Genomic DNA, 22,467 nt, shown 5'->3' with positions numbered 1-22,467 from the left:
TTACACATCGAAGATTTATTGTTAGAAATATTATATTTCTATTACTCATACTTTAGCGGAGCATCTATGAAATATCTTGCAGAAATAGTAACTTATTGAGCTGAGCGTGCGCAGAACTGTCATTACAAAAATTTACGATAGAATTTTGAGGAAAACTCCGCGGTAGCTTATCTACAAACATTGTGTCGCAAGTTTGTATTACTATCACAATTGCTTTAAAAGATTTTATTATAACCGATGTCTTAAAAAAATTGCACAATTGTCACATGCAAGGTGTCTGAAATGAAAGTACAGCGCGGTAGCAAATGAAAAAACACTTATTTAAAAAAATTGTTTATTAATAATACATACACTGAAACCGGGTACTATATCAAAGATACAGTAGACGAAATGATAGTATGATAAAAATAAATGCAATAATACATTTGACGGTCACAGGGCTGTCTAGTCCTTCACTCGGCTTCTAGACAACATATATTTCGAAGTAACTCTTCATATAATTTTGACTATAGCGTCTCAGGCTTATAATAGCCACTAGTTTAGAAAGAAGCAATCCTGATTATTTTTTATTGTGTCAGTAATAATCAGTCTACATTTTATTTAAAATCACAATTTAAATAACGTGAACTTAGACCTAAAATAACTTACATAAAAATATTATGCGTTTTAGAAAGACTAACATTATATAGATAATAATATCTTCTATTATGCAATGGATTGATACATAACATTTATAACAATAAAACTATTAATACAATCATGTATTCCATATCGCAGAACCAAATATTGCTATAACATAAAAAATGCGTAGTTCACCACCTAAGTCTAACAAATTTTCGAACACAGATAATATTTCATAAAGGTTAACAGATTCATTGCGCTCTTTTAAGTAATCTTTAGTCTCCTACCAAAAGAACATGGAAAAGGGAGTCAAAATACTGAAATGGCAATAATTGGGTGGGTTAGTAAACATCGTAAGAGGAGAACGGAAAGAATGGCAGAGGTAACAGAGTACCTTAAATTACAAAAGAAGTAAGGGAAGACAGGTAGGACATAAGATAACATAAGAGTATAGAATGCAATAGAACAGAGAGGGACAATATTGCGACACTTGTGGGAGGCCTTTGTCACAAGACAAGCCAAGCAAATAATAGTAATAAATTAAAAATATATTAAATTAAATTTATTAATGAATTAAAAAACATAAATTGTTTAATTTATTGATTTATATCGTCTTTGTCAAATTCTAATGTGTTGAAAAAAGTACTTTAAGTTAAAACGTTGAAAGTAGAAATGTACTTTTATGAATATATTCTGTTAAAATACTATTAGGCTTCGCTATCATTTAGCTCCTATACCTTATAAACTTTTTTACGAAGTTTTACTAAAGTGTTATATATATTTATATACGTATAAATTTATAATATTTATATACGTATAATTTATGCCAATATCTAGATGACAGTTTAAAACTTCATCTAAAATAACAGCGGCAATTTTAGAGGTTTCTCACAACGAATTTCAAAACGCACATAAGTATACCAAATATATTCGAGAATGACTAATATGACATACATATAAAAATGAGAAGTGAGGATAATTCTAGTTCCTCAGAATAAGCATTAGTTAAAGTTACCGATCGGTAACCTGTACGCAGACATTTCAAGGGATACACGGCTTGACCAACGAAATTGGGATCGCCAAATACATCTTCATCTTGAACGACAAACCTAATTAAAGCCATGTCTGGATTCCCAACGACGAATTCACAGATATCATTCCATATTGGATTTATTCCATTATCAGCTGAAATTAATACACGATTGCTACAATATTTTTAGATGTCAAAAGATATTAGGATATTTGTGTACGATATTTGAGCCAAAAATTTTTATTTTATAGAAGAAGGACAAACGGGTACGGAGATCACCCGATGGTAAGAGACACCGTCATTCATGGTCATTGTCAATGCCCGTTGGATCGCGACTGCGGTGCTGGCTTTAAGAAATGGTATGCTCGTTAACCAGCACGCCTTAAATTTCGTACACAAATATCTCGGAAACTGAGTCAATATGATCCTAGTATATTCCAACTTCAAATTGTGTTAATATTGTATACCTACTATAAATTTTACTAATTAAGCAGACAAACATACCAACAGTCTTGGAGACCAATTTGACGCCGCTGTCATACTCTGCGCCCAATATTTCGACTTCCACAAAGGGGCTCGCTGTTCCTCTGCCCGTTTTGCACAGATGCCTAGCACCTATCAAACGCAACTTCACCGTCAACGGCCTCACTTTACTCTCAATATACCGTTTATCGTATGGGCTGTAGTTTTCGTCGAACATATATTCCGGTTTCAATATATACCCACAACCACCGTTCTCTTTAAACTTTCCCATATTGACTTGCATCGCTTTGTCCGGAGTTTGATAGTTCAGTGCAACCATTTGCGAGCCGGCGTTCCAGAATGGTAAAGGGCTATAATTCGACGAGTCGATTCTTTGACCCTTGGGGTAGATTCGGCTAAGCTGCACGGCGTGGTATTTCATAAAGAACGCAGTCTCTTGGGAGCACATGAGCCGTTCGGCCTTTGTTTCAGGAAACGATGACATCTCGTTGAAAATGAATCCTTTGTTGCGTATCCTTTCTTGGTTAAAAGTAACTGACCGGCAGTAGACTATGAGATCAGACATTTCTTTAGCAATACGCCAGGTACGTTCCATTTTTCTATGCTTTAACGAGCGGGCACTCGCACTATGGGCCGCTTCCTTTATAGCTGAGAGCCACTCTAGGGCGTTCTCTCTGGTCGGTGCAGCCATATCAAATGGAGCGCACATAGAGGGACTTTGGATGCGAACAATCCATCGCGCGGATCCACTTTCTTCGCCAACAACGAGTTCAACTACGGCGCCTAAAACATCGACGACACCTTTTTGTAAAGCGCCAAGTGCTGCCGATTCATTTTCAAGGCACGCCTGAAAATATCATTTTTTATTATGTGAAAGAAAAAAATATAAACGTCAAATAAATGTTTATATAGATTTCTATCACTGTAACTCAGACGCGAACAAAAAGTAAATTACATAATAATGCTTATGTAACTTACAATATTGGGCATATGAGGAACTTCAATCTCTTGCACATAATTAGCGGGAAACCAGTGATGTTTCTTGCCGCCGTAGTCTCCACGCCACCAACCTTCATCAGGTTTATCCACATTTGTAATTATCGCGTGTTTACAGAACGACAATTCATCGTCCTGTCTAGCTCTATAATCGTATAGGGCTTTTACTGTGATCTGTAAATCATATGAATTTTAAACATGTGTACCATATATTAGAGGGTAAAGCTATATTCGACCAAAAGTCCTAACTATAATAACTACAGTAAACCTCATCCGAAAATGAAAATCAGTACAAGCCTGTGTCTCTGCAGGCATTTAAAAAGTAAAATAAATAATAATTATTAAATTTACATTAATTTTATTAAAAATAGATTTTTAACGCATTCATTTTGAGAATTTTGCTGTAACTGATATTCGTTTTCTCGTAATCTAACTATTCTATCGTGGGATGATTCTACCCTACATAATCTAACTATGGCAATACATAATTAATGAAACGGCAATATTTGCAAATTTAAAATAATATTGGTGGTAATTCTGATAAATCTCTAAACGAAATATTTTTTTAATGAAAATATTCCGATATTTACAATATAATGGAAAAATGAATATCTAAGTCTGATATTTAAAACAATTAATGAATAAAAGTAATTTTGATCTAGTTCTCGTCTATAAGAATTAACACCATTTATAAATCTTTCTAGCTAAAATATTTTAGAAGCTACGGTATTAAGCTGCGTTTAATTGAGTTTTATAACTAATATAATGTATATGCTGTATATAAAGGAAATATAAAGCTATTCCTATCTACCTAATTACCCATAAAGTCCTCACCAAAATCGTTAAACCTCACTAAATCGTTTTGCATGTCTGGTGGAAGTGAAGAAGTGTTAATAATGTGAACAGTATAAAAAATGCAAAGTTCAACTATTACCTTAGACGGAAACGAGGAAGGATCCATGTATCCTGGTGTTCCATATACGGAGCTATCATCCGGTTCCTAAACACGATATTATTAAAAAATATTCGACTACATCATCTATAACTTCAAACAAGATAGTGCTATACTGTATATAGTTATAAAAAATCAGATAAGTAGACGCTGGTGGCAGATGACCTTTCAAAAACATATTAAGGAAAATGCTAAATGTGCAAGCTTGTTTTACAATTCTTCAGAAATATCGACATAGTTATTTTGTGGAAATACAACTTACAGCAATCAAGCGACGAACAATATTCTCGCTTATCGGAAAGCAAAGTTTAACTTTCTTGTATAAAGGATGTTTCTCGTAGTAAGACACCAACTCTACCAGACTCTCAAATTTGACGGTACCAATTGTATACAACCGTCCCTCTTGTCGGATTCTGCAGTGTTTTATCTCCCTTTCAGTCCTAAAATTTTGTTACGGCCGTTTACATATTATTATATCCACAATTACGAATATTATAAAGATTTGAAGAGACAGATTGAAGACAAATGAAAACTTAGTCCAAAGACAGTAGTAAGTCATTCATGATATGATTTGTGACTGACGAATAAAAAAACAATAATTTAATTTAATTAAGGATTTTGATCAATGGTGTATATTCCTTGGTACATTCCTTTACTCTATCTTTATTTACCCTTAGTGGCACTCTATTAATCAAGTACTATTTCGTCTCTTTTTATCTCTCTAGAATTGGAGGTGAGAACTATAGTTAAAACTTCGCAATTTTATAGTTACTAAAACGATTTTACAATAAAAACACATTTTACAAATATATAATTATTGACTAAGTTTCTGTCTGGTTGAAGCCGCGAGATCGGTCAGGAACTACTTTTTTTGCGCTGGACAATCCATTAATTGGACAATACATTTATCCAGTATAACCTGTAGCATACATTATAACACGAAAGGACATATAAAAAATACATATAGAATCACAGTTAGTTTAAATTTAAACACGTTTGGGAGATATCAAAATCTATTTAAAATACATACCTGAATGTGATTGCATAAGAGCCGTGTTCTTTTTCACTAGGCCTCACAAGAAAAGCGCCATCTGTATTGGCTTTGCGTAATAGTTCCTCTGCTTGGGCCCGTGTGCAGTATGGATGGTACCACTCTTTCCCTTCGTGCTTGTTTGGCTGAGGAACCGGCTCGTTTAATGTAATCAAGAACTCCTAAAAATAGCATACATGTATTGGTTATACTACATGATTATAAATCAAACACACATCTACCACTTTTTAGCATGCAATTTACATACTTGAAGTCGTACTGCCAACTTCAGGCTGATCACTTACTTTCAAAAATAAAAATGACCAAAGCAGACGTAGATATGTGTCTGCTCCATACGCATCAATAACTATGTAAAACTTACTTGACTACGCAAAGGATGCGTTCTATAATGAGTTATCAAGCTGTACAAACTGTCGAAACAAACAGTATCAATCAAATAATACTTCGTTATCCCTCTCTCTTGCTTCAGTTTTATACGGCAGTGGTTCACTTTGCCTTGTCTCCAAAACGAAAGGCAGTAGTCTCCAACAAACGTTACACTTTCCCTAACAAGAAATGTGCCATCGCCTAGATGGGAATGCGCCCTCAAAAGATCCTCGGCCTCTTGCCTATTGCCAGCTAATTTGCCATGGAACCAGCATTCACTGATATGTAATTCGTCTGGTGGTATACTGGTCGTTTCACTCTCATGTTCACCGTCGCTATCTATATCCGCTTCCCCTGGTGTGCTGTAATGCTCTGTATAATATAGTTTGTTCTCGGTAAGAACAAAAGCGTGAGGATTCCATTCCTTGTCAACGGGATCTTCGAGAAGGAGAATCCCATTTTTAATAGTATTCCTCAGATCGAGATCTTTTCCTTCCTCTTGACGTACTGCAAATGAATTTTCTTCAGCACCTTCAGGTAGTTTTTTATGTTTTAAAATGATTTTCCTCCTCAAGTCATGAGGTGAGGGTAGGCAGGTCTCATTCTTTTCACACGGATGTACTAGAAGCATATCTCGAAAAACATCTTGGAAGGCGCTCGCCATTCGCCGTTGTTGTGGTAATGAGCAATTGTCTTCAATTGACAAAATCAGTGGATAGTCAGAAGTGATAAAGGCGTGCTCCTTTATTGTTCTAAGTACATCCATGAATCTTATTTTCGTTGTCAGAGTATGACCGTGATATATAAAAGGCGTTCCGTCTGGACCGTCCCAGCAATCTAATTCAATGCAACGACAACCAGACCTCAGACAACGCACATACGCTTCAATGGAGGATTCACTTGAAAACTGATCTCCAGTCAGATAGCTGCAAATAATTTAACACATATGGCGATAAACGGACATTTATATTTTAACATATAAAAACATAAATGTACTTCCTAACAGTACCCTAACACAAACTTGTTTTTTAAAGTAATTAGATAATTATCGCCTAAAGAAATTGTCGTTTCGTCGAAATTCGAGTCACTAAGCTGCGAAAGTAGTTGTCACTGTCAACCAATTGAAATATTCAATAGGTTTCTAAACTGATTTTAAGTAAAATTCAGAGAATATCATCAAAATGATAAACTTTTGATAAACAATTTCATTCACCGACTCGAGCCAAAAGTATGATGAGACGTACGTGTTATGAGATGACGAAATCCAATAGTGTGCAAGGGGTCTCGTCATGTCCTGCGTGACCACATTATGTGCACTGTCCCAAACAGTATTTTGTTTGGAAAACAACATTTCGATGAACTGTGGAAAAAATAGATTTTCCATACATTTTCAAATAATGAACGATCCTAACTGATAATATATTTGGAGTCTACGCAACTACGTAACTAACTTTATACACATTGAAGGTTCCATATCTTTTAGGTTTACTTAAACTAGTGACATGGTAATCTATTTTAATATGTGAAGTTTTAATCACACAAAAAAAATTAATTAAAATGCTGACGTTGCAAATGGTGGTTTTGACATATATGAAATGGATGGATGAAACTAAACTTACTTCATGAAGTGTAAAATATGGTTCATGTATGTCCCTCTGGGGGTCTCTAAGATACTCCCTGATAAATTGTGACGTGAATCCCTCATCTTCGCCAAGCCTATCATATTGTTCCACGAGAAGAAATCGTTGAAATTCATGAAGTGATATTGTGGTGCCATTGGTAGAATATATGGAATACTTATTGAATACATCATGAACATTCTGTAGAAAATTTTTTTATTTAGATATATTTTTTTTATATTTAAGTAATAGATAAATTAAGTGTCTTACACTTTCATCAAAAATCAACTTGTGATAAAGAATAGAAAAGTCATCAAAACCAATCTCTCCCTTTTTGCTTGTATCAACTTCTTGAAAAATATCCCTTAGTTTGCTTGTTGATATTTTGCAGTGAATTTTTGGCAGAAATGCTTTAACTTCTTTCAGAGTGATCCTAAAAATTATAACAGAAATCCAAAGGATTAAAATATATAAAAGGAACATGTATGTCCTCCTGTTTAAATCACAAAGACTGATTTGAATTATGCATTCATCTATTCAAGTAATTTTTTATGCCCAGTGTGACCTACCACTCAAGATCGTTGAAATCATTCGTTAAGATAATACAAAAATCTTCAGTGTAGCTAAATAAATTTATATAATTTGTAAACATTAAGCTTAGGCCTATTAATACCATTGTACACTAACATAAATATGTAAACATCTAAAAAGCAATTTTAATTTAAATAAATAAAGTAGAAACTGAGAAAGAAATGTAAATTAACTAAAGACAGAAAAAATATAAATATTTTATACTTATTATAAAATATATCTTAAAACCAAAACACTGTTAGCCGACTTACTTTTCATGAGGATTTTCAATTATATAATATTCTTTTCTAAGCCACCTTTCAATTTGCAAGGGGTATGAAGCATTAACAGCTTCCTCAATAAGGAATCTTATTCCCTTTATCCAAGCTTCAACCTCTTTATCCATCTGAGCTAAAATGTAAACAAGCTAATTTGAATTTCAAAACAGTATATTTGCCAAGCAGCAAACTCAAACAATTGCATTCATAACCTTGATCATGCAAAATAGGAAAGTTTACATCAAGAATTCTTAAAAATTTAGTTTTATTAACAGAACAAACTGCTTTTGCTAACAATAGACAGGTAAGTCAATTTCACTCAAGTAGACTATCACTATATACCTGACCTATTTGGACTTTAAAATATGGAGGTTTCAGGTTAGATTAATCTAGTTTAGACTAGATCAACTTCTGGAAGGATCTAAAATTAGATATCAAGTTAAATTGAATTGCAGGGCAGCTAAGTCAATATGTTTAAGAAGTGGTAATGAGACTTTTTTTAATATAACACAAATTGTTCATTGATATTAAAATCGATTTAATATTTTCTCACCTGAAAAAGATGCCGACCGCAATTTGAATTCGGTTCCATAGTAAATTGTGAAACATTTAGAATTCTCTAGTCTTTTTGTTTCCTCTGGCCACCTCTCAAAATTTTTTGAGGATTTACCAATTCTTACTTCTTTGATTTCGCGTATGTCTAAGGCACCATCGTAAGAATGCCTCTGTGTTGATCCAATTCTACACCAAATTACTTGATGAGTTTCGCGACGCACTAGAAGAGTACGTCGTTCGGGTCTTTTTCGCGGAAAAAATTTAAAGACATTGGAACCACGTTCGATATAAGAAATTAGTTGATCAGCTTCGTGTATAAGTCTATCATTAACCCCGTCGTAACAGACAGAATTCATTGCACTTCCTTTCTCAGTCAACTATAGCAACGAAAATTCAAGACTCAACTGAATACGATCTACATGGGACTGTAAAGCATGTTAAACACTCATATGCTATATTTATTTTAATGTAACCCTATCAAATAGCTGCGAATTATAAATTTGTTTTATGTCTTGTAGGATACATCTCACCGACATAGAAAAATATGAATGAAAACTAATATAATCTTAATAATATATACTGAAGAAATACAATCAAAATTGAAGACTGCTATTAGATCGTAGAATCGTAATTGAATGTGCCAAATGTCAAACGTCAACTGTCATTTATAGTATTGAACGCGGGCCGCAGTTTCTTGGCATGCATAATGTAATTGTTAATTTTAAACAAATTAACGATACTTACATAATTTTAAAAGTGAAGTATTGCTCGAATTCCTCTTTGACCTCACGAACGTAGGTACACGTCATACGTATCAAAACGGGGTTTCCTCGTCATTTTACTAAAATTACGTTAAGGTTTTTTAAAGTAAGTTTACTATACGCGCTAGTTTTTTTAACTTTTTGATTACCATTTTCGGCTTTACTTTAAATCCTTAGAAACGAATGTGAAAGCTATATAATGAATAATTCTTCTTGTATGTTATTTTGTTGATTTATAAATCAGTTTGTATACCGCATACTTTTATAGACTAGATAGATGTAGGAAATTCTTGTAGGCCATTCCTAGCCTCATAAAATAATTACAAAGTTCGCAAATGTCTTAAGTTTGCTTGTACTATTGTTTGTTTAAAAAAAACAAATCATTTATGCCAAATTTACATAGAATTAAAATCTCGCCGCGACAATACGATTATCGATAGCAAGAAAATACTATTATAATGATAATACATTCATATTTGTTCGTATCTTAAGCTAAATATAAAGAAACATTAATATAAGTGAAAAAATACCTAAAATACCTACCTTTATAATATAAGTGCTTGTTAATATAATCAACAGTTCCACCTGTTAAACTAGTCGTAGAGAATTGCGTTTGAGGATACACAAATCAACATTATATCGTTTGGTGCTGCCTTGCCTTGCCTTCCTTCTAAAGTTTATCTAATAGTAACATGTGCATAGGTTAAGGCAATAGGCCTCAAATAATTTCTAGTTCGTTTTTACACTAGGGATACATTTTGGAAAACATGCACGATGTTCACTTTTCATATTTGCATATTACAAAAGATTGTTGATTTTGGTGTCCTAAATACTACTTGTCACGTGACGAACCGCTAGGTAAAACCAATCCCATACAAATTTATTTGGCATTTGTAGGTCAGGCCTGTCGCAAAGGCATTTGAAGCGCCGGATGTTGTTGAGTGTTAAATATTATAAGTTTGAATCGACTCAAAAAACTTAGGAGTAAAACAAAAGGAGTTCATTAATTCGATATTTTTTTAATATAGGCAATAATCATAGCGAACTGTTTATCAAGCATACACTTGTGAAAAAATCGATGAGTTCAATGTTAATTGTCAATTATTTCTTGTGTCAGTGTAGCAATTAGAAATATTCTGTGGTTTTTGTAAAATTATCAATAATTACGTCCTACATTGATAATCTGATGTAGTTTTTACTCATTTAATACTATTAAAATTTATTTCAAACACATTACATCGAAGAAAGAACAAAATGCAAGAAATACTACCCCTACTATCAAATAGCTGCGTAACTTAAGAGCTTTTTGTTTATCAGCGTGAAACATTCCAATTGAAATGTTTTTGTCGAAGACTATAATCATGGACCTGTTACATGGAAGAAGGTGGTTTTTAATCCTAATTATAGCTTTCAGTCAAAAAATCCAGAAAATAAATAGTAAGTACAGTTCCGTTAACATAAATGTGTTGGTGTCAAAGCATCTTATGCCCATATGTATAACTATATCTATATTCTTAGATTAGACATTGGGTTCTCGCAGAACATCCTTTCCATATAAGTGCCGAAAAAGTTAGAGTATTAATTCACTTTGGTCTATATTGCTACTTAAATGGTTGAGATGATGAAAAACAATAAATGAGCATTTTGTTTATATAAGAAAATATATATTCTTTAAATTTGTGTTAATGAAATAAAAACAATTATTCCCTTGTTTTTAGGTCTCAAGTGCTACTGTAATGTTGAAAGTTCAAGCTGTCCAAACTCAACATGTGAAACTGATGGATTTTGTTATGCATCCACCATGATTGAACATGGAATTCAAAAGTATACCTACCAGTGAGTAATTATTGCTATATTTTGGAAACTATGTGCACTCATAACAAATCAAATAAATGCAGCTTAGGCCACACATACAATTAGTGTACATACTATTAATTTTGAACGGTTATCAACATTTATTAGGACTTCTTATGGAAACATTACAAAATAGTGGATTTATTACACATTAGTAATAGTTAGGTTCTGTACCTAGTTATTCAATATTATTGTTGAAAGCTGTTTAGTTATTATTCTAATTGGCAAAAAATCAACACAAATTTCACTTATGTTAGGATGTTCATTTTTAATCTAGTTTCAACATTTTAATCAATGTCAAATCATTGATGTGTAGAGAGGTGGCCTTAAACTGTTTGAAAGGCAAAGCCTTCCCACCTGTCTATCCAATGATATGCAGAGGTTCAAGAAATTATTGCTGTACAAAAGATTTCTGCAATTCTGATGAGATTTACCGAGAAAAATTTTCAAAACTACTCCATGATTCAACGGGTAAGACATTCTACGCACTTGTGGGAGTGTGGAAATTTATTAGCAGACACAAATTTTTGAGTTGTTTGTTGTAATTATAGAAGCATATTGCATATTTGCCTTGTCCTCTATTACCTGAGTTTTGTGTTGAGATGCCAATATTCTAACAAACATGCTTTTTGACTTAGGATTTTGAATATATATCAACTAAGAATATGTCTGGCCCATACATTTACAGTTAATTAGTATGTTCCGAATGATGTGTAATTTTAACAATAGTATTTTTGAGTGTGCATTGGTTTTGCTTTAACATACTAAACATGTATGGTGGTTCCACTTGTGGTGCAGCTGTATCGAGCTGAAAGCTTTGATACCCATCGAGCACCCCTTCAGTTGCTCTACAACAAGAACTCGAAATGAATCTGTGGTGATACAATGTTGTAATTCTCATGACTTGTGCAATCGAGAGCTGCATCTGGAGATACAGTCAAAGCCACCAGGTAGGCGTGGAGTTGAGGTAGTGCACACACTGTGCTGCTCATTTTGCAATCAGCTTTTCTTATTAATACTGTAGGCGTAGCATTTTGCGGAGTAGTCAAAGACGGTGATAATGTTCTTATTCGCAAAAAATATGTCTTTGTATTTATACCATCTTATTTTTTTTGTCTAAAAAGCATTATTGGTTAAATGCCCATCTCCTGCCAATTTGCTACGCCTATATTAATATTTTCTTCTGCGCGTAGACTCGACGTTGACTCGGCTCGCCTAGGGCTTGGTTTTGACCGCACAGCAGCATGGCTGATTGATTTTGTTTTATATTAATTTTACTAATTATTTTCTTCTCATAGTCTACCGGCCATGATCACCGCATAGTTTTGGAATATGTAAATTAACGTATTCATTTATGGTATAGATGTTGGCACCAAGACACGATATTCCCTCCAGGAGATAAACCTATTTGGTGTCGTGAGGACGAATCTTCCGATATATTTTGCTGCGCATCGGACTTCTGTAATAGTGAATTCTTTCCAGGTATGGAATTGTTTCGTCCGGGCGTCCTATTGGGGTAGCTTTGTACTGTTATGTCTTCGTAAGCATTGTTGGTGCAATCAAGATGAATGTTTAATGAAACTCATCATTACTGTGCCATTATTTATTTATTCCTGAAAATTATATCGTCATTAAATAACTTGCAATTTCATCGCATGAGATATATTATTGAGTATTGCGCATTCCATATTCTTATTTGGGACATTAATAAGGATTTCCCTAATAGTAAACAATCTTGGTGCCCATATGTAAAAATATATAATATAGTTGAAGATATAAATGATTTGTACTCAGTATTAATAAAATAAAAAAGAAACGTGTGCTGAATAAATTTACTTAATGTCGTATTTATGGAATACCGTTAAAAATGATAATTCTCCAAACATTAAAAATCCAAAACCAGAAAATCACGGCGATACATTTTTTCATAATACCTACCATTTTATATTTCATGGCAGTATATATTAAAACAAAAGACGGAATGCAGTCGAGAAAATGCAGCAGGTACCCGTTTCGTGCATTGATCGATTTGTCTTATTTCTAGTGGGAAATAATTATATCGTGAGTGATCATATGCCGGTTATTCTTTATTTTAAGCATGATTTTAAATATATTTTACTAACGTTGGCACTATTTTATGGTATTGCATTTGTGACTGCTTTTAATTTGGACTTCTTCATATCCTAATATTAATGTTAGATTTAGGTGTAAATGGTAATTGTAATAAAAAAAATCGTATCATCTATTAAGCATGTTATGATGAATGATATGATCGATATTTTCGTTTGAAATTGTGTTATTAATCTTAATATATCCCAAATATGTTTCCCTATTATAAATTATATTATGGTGATGGGTATTTTTAAAGATTATGTTTCTCTCAAACACACTCTCTCTCTCTATGTTACGCTATTGAAGAAAAAAAGTAAAAGAGTTATGAGTTTTTGTGTATTTGTTTGCTTATATATGGTGTCCTTAATATTCGACGTATTTGGATGTTGTGACTCTAAAGTTTATTTATTTTCAAGAACACGTAGTAATGTATTCATTATAAATATGGAGCGGATCATATTGAATAAAAGAGTCTGTCCCAATGTCTGACTATGTCAAAATAAATTACAATCCATTATGTTGTACTTGCTTTAAAATCGAGTTAAGTTTAATAAAATACTTGTTTATTCTGACGGAAATTCTAAAATAAAAGCAACAGAGACAACAGCAACAGCATGGCAAGTAATACCTTGGATAATGGGTCTTACGGTGCTTGGAATATGTGGAGCAATCAGCGTTTGGTTGATCAAGAGACCTGCTCGGAAGGGCCATTCGCTGCCCCCATACACTGCCGAAGATTCCTATTGTGATCCCCGTCATCCAATGATCAAAACAACCATTCGTGATATGATTGAACTAACGACGTCTGGATCCGGATCAGGTATAATAAGACTTTTTGTTTTATTTTATATTTTTGCTTTTGTTTAATGTTTTGTTATCAAAATGTTTAACAACTTGGTTTTAGTTAAGAAAACACTTTTTAAACGGATTGAAGCTATGTATTACTATTAAAAACGTATAATTATTTACATAATTTTTCGCGTGCTTTACAGCGTCCGTGGTCACCGTGATATGCATATACATAGCTTCAATCGTTTTAAAAAGTGTTTTCTTAATGTGTTAAAGCTATGTTAACAAAAGACAACTTGGTTTTAGGCCTACCGCTACTAGTTCAGCGCTCGATCGCAAGGCAGATTCAATTGATGGATATAATCGGTAAAGGTCGGTTTGGTGAGGTCTGGCGCGGCCGATGGCGTGGGGAAAACGTTGCTGTTAAGATTTTCTCTTCACGCGAAGAATGCTCTTGGTTTCGCGAAGCAGAAATTTACCAGACGGTTATGTTGCGTCACGAGAACATTCTCGGATTCATAGCAGCTGATAATAAAGGTGAGTTTCCACTTTGCTTACCCCTCATCAGAATGCCATTTGTAAAATTAAAGAAAGACATTTTCAGGGTAACGCGTTAATACTATTTAAACATTTTAGTATTGCGGAACTGCCCCTGCTCCTTGTTACTCTGTATAGATTGCAAGCTCGCGGGATGTAATGTGAGTGTCAGAAGTCAATGTATTGATATTGGCCAAGTGTAATTTTTGGGTGTTCCCACTATGTTGTATGCTATTTCACCGTGCCTACTGTTGACAGACTTGTCAACAGAGTTATTAAGCTTGGTTTGAACGCGATATCACATGATGTTATTGTTTTCCAGACAATGGTACTTGGACTCAACTGTGGTTGATAACTGACTATCATGAGAATGGCTCTCTGTTTGACTTTCTAACTTTGCGGACTATTGACTCCAACACACTAGTAACTATGGCTCTATCTGTTGCAACTGGCCTAGCACATCTACACATGGACATTGTTGGAACTAAAGGTAAATTTCAAAAGATAAGATTATAATGTTGAAATATACGTCTCCATTACGCTCGCTGTTAGCAATGTCAGTAGAAACAAAGTTTCATATCATGTTGCTTGATTAATTCAGAATTAAATACAAGCCAATTAATTACATTACATACATACATAAACATAAAATTGTTTACTAAAATCATTGGGAATGATTTTCGGCAAGGATTCGAACTTAGAGTCTCGACTAGCAAATAGCCGAGTCTTTGTTAACTAGAGGCATATTCCTTACTTTTTTATTACAAATCGCAGGACAACACTTAAGTTGTATGTTGTATGTAACAATATGTTTCAGGCAAGCCAGCGATCGCTCATCGTGATTTGAAATCGAAAAATATTTTAGTGAAAAGTAATTTATCTTGCGTAATCGGAGATTTGGGGTTGGCCGTGCGGCATAATGTGGCCAGTGATTCGGTGGATGTCCCATCGACTAATCGGGTCGGCACTAAGCGCTACATGGCGCCTGAGGTAAGAATACTTTTAAATTAATCAAAATGTTCTGCTTGCTCATCTGCACTTTTTACTTAAAATTAAAAGGCATTGGCGATTGTGATTTAATAAATGTATTTAGTATAAGTTTCGATAGTTAAGGTTTTAATATTTAATCAAATTGATGTGCTCCTCTTTTATCATAAAGCATTTTATTTAGCAAATAAAAAAATCAATGTACATAATATTATAGGACATTATTTTTATTGTATTGTAAAAATTAAGTTTAAGTATAAATACGCCTTGGCAAAACTTTTATTATAGATCTAAAATTTGATCAGCTGTACTGCGACTCAATTGCATTTGCACCTGTCCTAACATGATGAAATGATATCTAGTGTGTAAATCCCCCAAAACTCTGGGTTTCGTCTTACGCAACTGCAATGCTTTTAAAAAAATCCAGCACTATCATTGGTGTATACAATGCTTTTGTGCGAAGTATTCTGCAATACTGTAGTGTCCTGTGGAATCCCAACTGTTAAGTCTACAGAAAAAGTGTGGGGGGCTTGCTAAAGCGTTTTCTTTGGATCTTATGTTTTAAAGACAGACTTGCAAAAAGCCCATCGTATAGCAATGGTCTACAGTACTAGAACGTAAAGCCACTTTACAGTCGTAGGAATCTGCTGGATGACATGTTTCTTTATAAACTTTTTACAATATGTTGTACTCACCTTATATCTTGTTTAAATTGAGCATAATTGTAGGCACAGGTTCAACGTCTCAAACCTAGGTAGGTTTGAGATGTTGCAACAAAGCCATTTCATTTAGATGTTCTATGTTCACTAAGCGCTCTAATGTGGAGTTTAACACTACTAAACCTAATGGCTAGAATATGAAATGGGTGCTTGATATTTTTTCGGATCGCCCATCCAATTATAGGAGGGCATAATATTGTTATCACTTTCTTAGGTTTGCCTATGCTTTATAATTTTAGTTCTATTTTTGTAATCATATTATAAAATCTATGTAAAGTTATTAATTCCACATATTGGTTATAATTTGTGTGTGTGTGTGTTCTTTCCTAGTTTTTGTTTTTTTTATAGTCTTGTTGGTTCGGCTGTAAATTATTATTTTAACAAATAATAATTATAAATGTGCATTATATGACTTTACAAGCGAATGTTCTGTTAAGGGTGACCCTATGTTAAACTTATTGAAATTTACAAAGCGCTACCGACTAATGCGAAGTTTATTATTGACTTAAAGGCCAAAGGAAATTTCCTTTTGAGAAAATTTATGTTGCGATTGCGTCAATTGTTTACGTATAACGCCACAAAGGCCACCTCAGTTATTATTAAATGTTTATTTATAGAAGCTGTTGAAATGGTGCAATTTCTTGTTTACCAAGCTTATATCGAATAACTTACGAATTATCATACATCCATCATATATATAAACAAACGATAATAAACATTCAGTTATGGTTGCTCTTGTAATTTATGAATTATATCATTAATTGTGATGTTGAATTTTTTGTTTAATTTATTTCAGGTCTTGGACGAGAGTATGGACGCTCGTCAATTTGATCCTTACAAGCGCTCGGACGTGTATTCTTTCGGTTTGGTTGTATGGGAAATGGCGCGTCGATGTGGCAGTATGCCTGAAGAATATCAACCACCATATTATGACTGTGTTTCACCCGATCCAGCTTTGGAAGATATGAGACGAGTGGTCTGCATTGAAAAGAGACGGCCAAGTGTGCCTAATCGATGGCACTCGGATCCGGTGAGAAAATATACACTCACACATGCATACACTTATACGTACCTAACTTATTGAACTAATTACATTTATTTTTCTTAATTATTTGGCTTTGCAATTTCTTTAGTTATTAGGATTCGTACCTAAGCGAAATACATTGTAATATAGCAATTTGCTTCGGAAATGTAATGCGTAACGCATAATTTTCAGGTCTTGTGCGCAATATCTAAAGTCATGAAAGAGTGTTGGTACCAAAATCCAGCTGCTCGATTGACAGCACTCAGAATAAAGAAAACATTAGCAAACATCGGTACGGCTGACCATATCAAACTGTAGACATTATGTCGGGAATATAATTTTTATTCGAGTCCAACTTTCTAACCGTCCGATCACATTTGTAAGTCAGCTCTCAATCGAATATATTGTAATCGGATCGAAACAATATTATATTTCCCAAAAATAGGACCTTCAATAATACTGACCATTGTGTAAGTTAGATTAGGTGTATCTAAGCAATATATAATTAGTGGCTTTTATTCAATATAGAATGATATGTGATTTCTATGTTATTTATCTTATCCATAGTGGGTAGCTTATCACACTGTTATGTACAAAAAATATTGAAATCGTTTTCGGCGCTATACGCAAAACGTAATTTTTAGATTTGATAGATTCTATCAGCTTTATATTCTGTAAATAAGTAATAGGTGCTTCTGTTGATATTAGGTGTACAACTTTTAATATTGTTAATTGATGGTTGACATGTATTATTGGAGGTGACTTTAAGGAACAATTTAGCTTCGAAGTCCACACTCTCATGAATATGTAGATAAAGCTGCTATTAGACAAAATATATACTCACAGTTAGACTTATTCTTACTGACAGGGTAAAATATTGTAAAAAAGTTCAAAATAAGTAAACAGGAGTTGTGATACTTGATAGAAATTCTTAGTGTTTTGACCACTTTTAGATTGACATTAAGTATATATGAGAGAGTGGATTTCGAAGCTGACAAGCTCGAATGGTCCGCCTCGTCATCACTCCTTATCCTACCTCTTAGATTATAATCGAATAATATCACGAGCCCGTTTCATTAGCTTCGCTTAATGTTCTAGCATTTTCCAATAATAATTTTCCAGTTTTTATATATAGAAAAGGGGGGCGAACGGCTCACCTTATGTGAGTACCGAGGCCCATGGACAACAATTCCAGAAGGCTTATGAATGCGTTCACAGTTTTAAGAATAAACAGAAAATAAATTTAGTTTGACAATGTCGCTTAAATTTTTCTTTATATTTCGCAGTTAAGTAGTTAAATCAGAGAGTTAATTGAATCTCTAGACAGTTAATTAAAAAACAATATTCGATCTAGTCGCTAAAGTTCCGTCAGATAATTGAGTGAACGAAACGTTTAACGAGTTTCCTAAACGTTCCTAGGCAACAAGACTAACATAATCTAACCATTTACAATAAAACATGGAATTTTCAAACTCTCAGTTCTTCGTCATCACACCAAAATAACAATAACAAATAAAATAATCATAGCGGAGTCCTGTTTGACCATCTTGTTTTACATTCTTAATCAACACGCTGGCTTTCAGTCAGACAGATAGTTAAACGTTTTGGACGCTGCTTTATTTATATCAAAATGCCAACTACTTGATTGAATATCGACATTTAATTAACTGTCTAGAGATTCAATTAACTCTCTGATTTAACTACTTTACTGCGACATGTACAAAGCTGCAATAGAAATGGGTGTAAATTATGTTTGAAGAAGAAATTTAAAATAATTGCATTTTTTATTGTTTCTTCTGATTATGACTTAGAAGAGTTAACATAAAACGGGCTTAAGAAGGAGCATTTATTATATTAACATGTTGTGTAATGAACTTTACGTTATAGTGATATTTTTTTGTTACCATGGGTAGTTTTTGATTCCAATTATTCATAATACTACAATTAAGTTTCGTACAAAATAACATATGTTTTCGCATTCATTTATCAATATACCTATATGGTTATTAAGGGTTTGCTGTACAATAAAGCATCCGCAAGCGAACAGCAGTTCCGATACTAGCAATTATTAGTCTTATTAGGTTTAGAATGATGCGTCGCTTTATATCGTTAACACCGCAGATGCGAAAATTTGATAGCAATATTGGCATTCAAGCAAGCCTTTTTTCCCAAGTCTTTTATCTATGTTTTGATTAAAAATTAGGTGTAGGACTTAGTAAAAAGAGTTCTCGTACCTTTTTTATTGTTAATTAGTGATCTAATTAATATTAATTATAATCCGCTTCATGAGATAATTCAAATTCTATTGATAATCACGTAATCAGTGATGGAGGTAAAGTGGAGATTATATTTATCTATTTGTTTATATAAAAAACAAGTCAATATATATAAAATTTTAAAATTAATTTTATTAATCTTTTCCCAACTGTTTCATGCATCAAAAAGTTAAAGGTTTCAATTAAAATTATTAAAAAGAATAACATAATATAATCTCCTATTTGCTAGGTTTATATTTGAAATACATATTTATCATAACGTTATGGCGTGTTAAATTAATAAAGACTTAAAATTAATTGGTAAGTCATATCTTTACCTTATTTTTTGTGTAATTGTCACATATAGGATTAAAATTTGCAATTTTGTAATAAGAATATATTAAGTAAATAGTTTTAAACATAATTTTATTAGGTTTCATACGTTGTTATCGAACCATGCAAGGAAAAGTTCGATATACATTAATCATACATTTTTTTTATTTACATTGGCCTTCTTTCACTGCCATCTCTCGTATAAGTATATATTAATAAATATTTTCCCAGCGTAAAGGTGAAGGGTATTCAGGATATCCTTGAGAGATAAAATATGTAACAACGTAGTAAGTGAGCCGAATGCAGGTAAACAGGAATATTTTAATGCATCTCCATTGCGCGTTATCTTGTTTATTCTAGATCAGTGATTTGTTTTTTTTTTCATTTGTAAATATCACGTAGTACTACTGTTACGATACAATTTAATTTGTATAGTATTTTATTCGTTTAAGATTTAACTTGCTGAAGTACGTGCTCCTTAACTATTACTTTTAGCCACATTTATAAGGTTTTATAACACGTTTAGTATTTTTGTAATAATTATGAATACGTAAGCTGTTAGTTTTATTGCATGCATATTTTTTTTTATATTAATCATTAGTAAACGTAGATTTTGCGTGCTTTATAATAGCCATGTATACAAATAATTCTGTATGGATTTGATAGAATCTACTCCACCATAAATACTGACTGTTCATGTACTGCAGTAAATACTGTCGTATTTTTATATACTACGTTGTTCTAGTGCAATAGAGACGAAATTGTGCAATAATCTTTGTGTGCTTATAGGCAAAATATTCAAAAGGAATTGTTCATTAATGTTAAATTTCAATTACATAATCATCGTTTACAATTTATGTACATAGTGCGTTATTGCGGTCTGTGAAAAAATATAACATTTACATTGCAATATATAGATAGACTGACTAGATACAGCTAACACGAGGTGAACTAAAGTAATCGCTTACAAGCATTAGTGTAACCTGACTGATTTTCATACTGTTTGATGAAGTCTAATGCAAAATTGAAGACAGCAATTTAACATATAGCAAATTGTAAGGGCTTCGACGCTGTACAGAATAACTAATAAACTCGCTACTAAAAGTCCTCGCTGAAATAATCTTCCAGATAAGACTGTAAAGTGTACAGACATGAAAAATATTTAAATTTGAAAATTTTTAGATTCACGCTTTAACAGCGCTTGATTTGATATTTTTATAAAGAAGTTAAGAATTATACCTAAATTTTATATGAACACAAAATTTACCTGATTAAGCAATACTATAATAAGTGATAATTTTCACCGTGTCTTGAAATTAATGAAAAAGTTAAACAAATACTAAGTACCTATATTAAATTTATATTTTAATTAAGGTAGTTTTGTAGATTGTAGTATTTATATTATAAAAGTTTTATACATTTTTGAGCAGTTTTCGGTTATGTAATTTTTACATTTGTAAATACCACAAAATTAATTTTGCGATACTATAAAATTTGTGATCGCAGAAGCTTGAGTCATTTGTGGCTTTATACAATTAATATATTCTTTTTGTGTAATTAAGTTATTTGTTCATAAATATCAATTGCATTTGTAACTCAAAAGATGAAAGGTATTTGTAAGGAAATGAGAAATGCGGTGCAATTGAAATTTTGCAAGTCATTGCTAACAAATACAGTTTCAGTACCGCTAATTCTCAGAAACCGACATAAACTGTGTATATTATTTTATATTTTATGTGTCAGGTATAACTATGTATAAGTGATAATTAAGTTTCGTTTAATTAAATAATTGTGAATTAGTTTTTTCAGTACATTTGTATAATTGTAATTTTCATCCTGAAGACAGTAATTTTGAAAACTGTTTATTGTATAATATAGTTATTGGAATTATAATTTAGTAAAGCACTCTTCATAAAGACAATGGCGACCCAGTTTTTAGATTTGCTTGATGTAAATTAAAATTGATAAATCAACCTCAAAATTGTTGGTACAAGAATGACTCAATTTATTATACATTCAGTATAACGTCTGACTAAAGAACATTAAATTGTGAGTTCATATTTGAAGTGGTTGCAATAGATTTGTTGTAATTGTTAGACAAGTAATACCAAGAAAGTACAAGGTGACAGCAATAATTATGTGTGAAAAATTAATACACCATATCACATGTTTGTAAGGAATCCATTGATTCAGAATAACTGATTATTATGTGTACATAATATAAAATTATGTTCTTATTGATTGTTTATGGAGTGGTTTTAATTAAATAGACAAGTGTTTTTATAAGGTAATTCTTTTATTTATGCTTTTTCTGCATTTAGGGAATCCTGCTGCATAAAGTAAAACTTGAAGTAATTTAAAGGTGAACCAGAAAATACTTCTAAAATAGAAATATGCTTAGAAATTATTTTCATTTAAGTGTATGCAATTTGGTTTATACATTTGTTAACTGTTTATATTACTAATAAAAAAACAGCTTAAAAGATAAAATTTATTTGTATAATAAAAATACAAAAGTTTAAAATTATCATCTAGAACTAAACAAATTCTAAATGCGTGTTTTGCAATCTTAATG

The 22,467-nt window shown here is 32.5% G+C and overlaps 2 protein-coding genes across 4 annotated transcripts; one reads left to right on the top strand and one right to left on the bottom strand.

Annotated features, from left to right (window-relative positions):
• Positions 1 to 346: 346 nt before the first annotated feature.
• LOC123718383 (1-phosphatidylinositol 4,5-bisphosphate phosphodiesterase gamma-1) lies at positions 347 to 9,135 on the bottom strand. The gene is made up of 12 exons (XM_045674794.1): positions 8,520 to 9,135; positions 7,961 to 8,099; positions 7,389 to 7,551; positions 7,119 to 7,319; positions 6,744 to 6,859; positions 5,495 to 6,425; positions 5,113 to 5,294; positions 4,345 to 4,522; positions 4,065 to 4,130; positions 3,113 to 3,304; positions 2,156 to 2,981; positions 347 to 1,806 (listed from the first exon to the last, which is right to left on the bottom strand). Exons 1-12 carry the CDS (start codon positions 8,875 to 8,877, stop codon positions 1,562 to 1,564), a joined length of 3,597 nt encoding a protein of 1,198 aa, XP_045530750.1. The 5' UTR covers positions 8,878 to 9,135; the 3' UTR covers positions 347 to 1,561.
• A 1,285-nt stretch (positions 9,136 to 10,420) lies between these two features.
• LOC123718385 (TGF-beta receptor type-1) lies at positions 10,421 to 22,171 on the top strand. 3 transcript variants are annotated; one of them, XM_045674800.1, is made up of 9 exons: positions 10,421 to 10,719; positions 11,001 to 11,118; positions 12,500 to 12,618; positions 13,841 to 14,068; positions 14,344 to 14,574; positions 14,897 to 15,064; positions 15,392 to 15,564; positions 17,077 to 17,310; positions 17,497 to 22,171. In XM_045674800.1, exons 1-9 carry the CDS (start codon positions 10,620 to 10,622, stop codon positions 17,620 to 17,622), a joined length of 1,497 nt encoding a protein of 498 aa, XP_045530756.1. In that variant the 5' UTR covers positions 10,421 to 10,619; the 3' UTR covers positions 17,623 to 22,171. The 3 variants fall into 3 exon arrangements, with proteins under 3 accessions (XP_045530756.1, XP_045530755.1, XP_045530754.1); XM_045674799.1 differs by lacking the exon at positions 12,500 to 12,618 and adding an exon at positions 11,935 to 12,086; XM_045674798.1 differs by lacking the exon at positions 12,500 to 12,618 and adding an exon at positions 11,453 to 11,607.
• The last annotated feature ends 296 nt before the right edge of the window (positions 22,172 to 22,467 follow it).

Source organism: Pieris brassicae, chromosome Z, assembly GCF_905147105.1.
Source record: "Pieris brassicae chromosome Z, ilPieBrab1.1, whole genome shotgun sequence".
NCBI classification, from domain to species: Eukaryota; Metazoa; Arthropoda; class Insecta; order Lepidoptera; family Pieridae; genus Pieris; species Pieris brassicae.
Note: the sequence above shows the minus strand (reverse complement) of the source record. Positions and strands in the feature narration are given on the sequence as shown.

What these genes read in the sequence shown, in the direction of transcription:
- LOC123718383 (XM_045674794.1), bottom strand. Translation starts at nt 8,877, where the DNA reads ATGAATTCTGTCTGTTACGACGGGGTTAATGATAGACTTATACACGAA. An exon ending in ATTTCGTCATCTCATAACAC is followed by an intron (nt 6,426 to 6,743) that starts GTACGTCTCATC and finishes AATTATTTGCAG; the next exon opens with CTATCTGACTGGAGATCAGT. An exon ending in TTCCTCATATGCCCAATATT is followed by an intron (nt 2,982 to 3,112) that starts GTAAGTTACATA and finishes TGATATTTTCAG; the next exon opens with GCGTGCCTTGAAAATGAATC.
- LOC123718385 (XM_045674798.1), top strand. Translation starts at nt 10,620, where the DNA reads ATGTTTTTGTCGAAGACTATAATCATGGACCTGTTACATGGAAGAAGG. An exon ending in GGACATTGTTGGAACTAAAG is followed by an intron (nt 15,065 to 15,391) that starts GTAAATTTCAAA and finishes AATATGTTTCAG; the next exon opens with GCAAGCCAGCGATCGCTCAT. An exon ending in ATCGATGGCACTCGGATCCG is followed by an intron (nt 17,311 to 17,496) that starts GTGAGAAAATAT and finishes CATAATTTTCAG; the next exon opens with GTCTTGTGCGCAATATCTAA.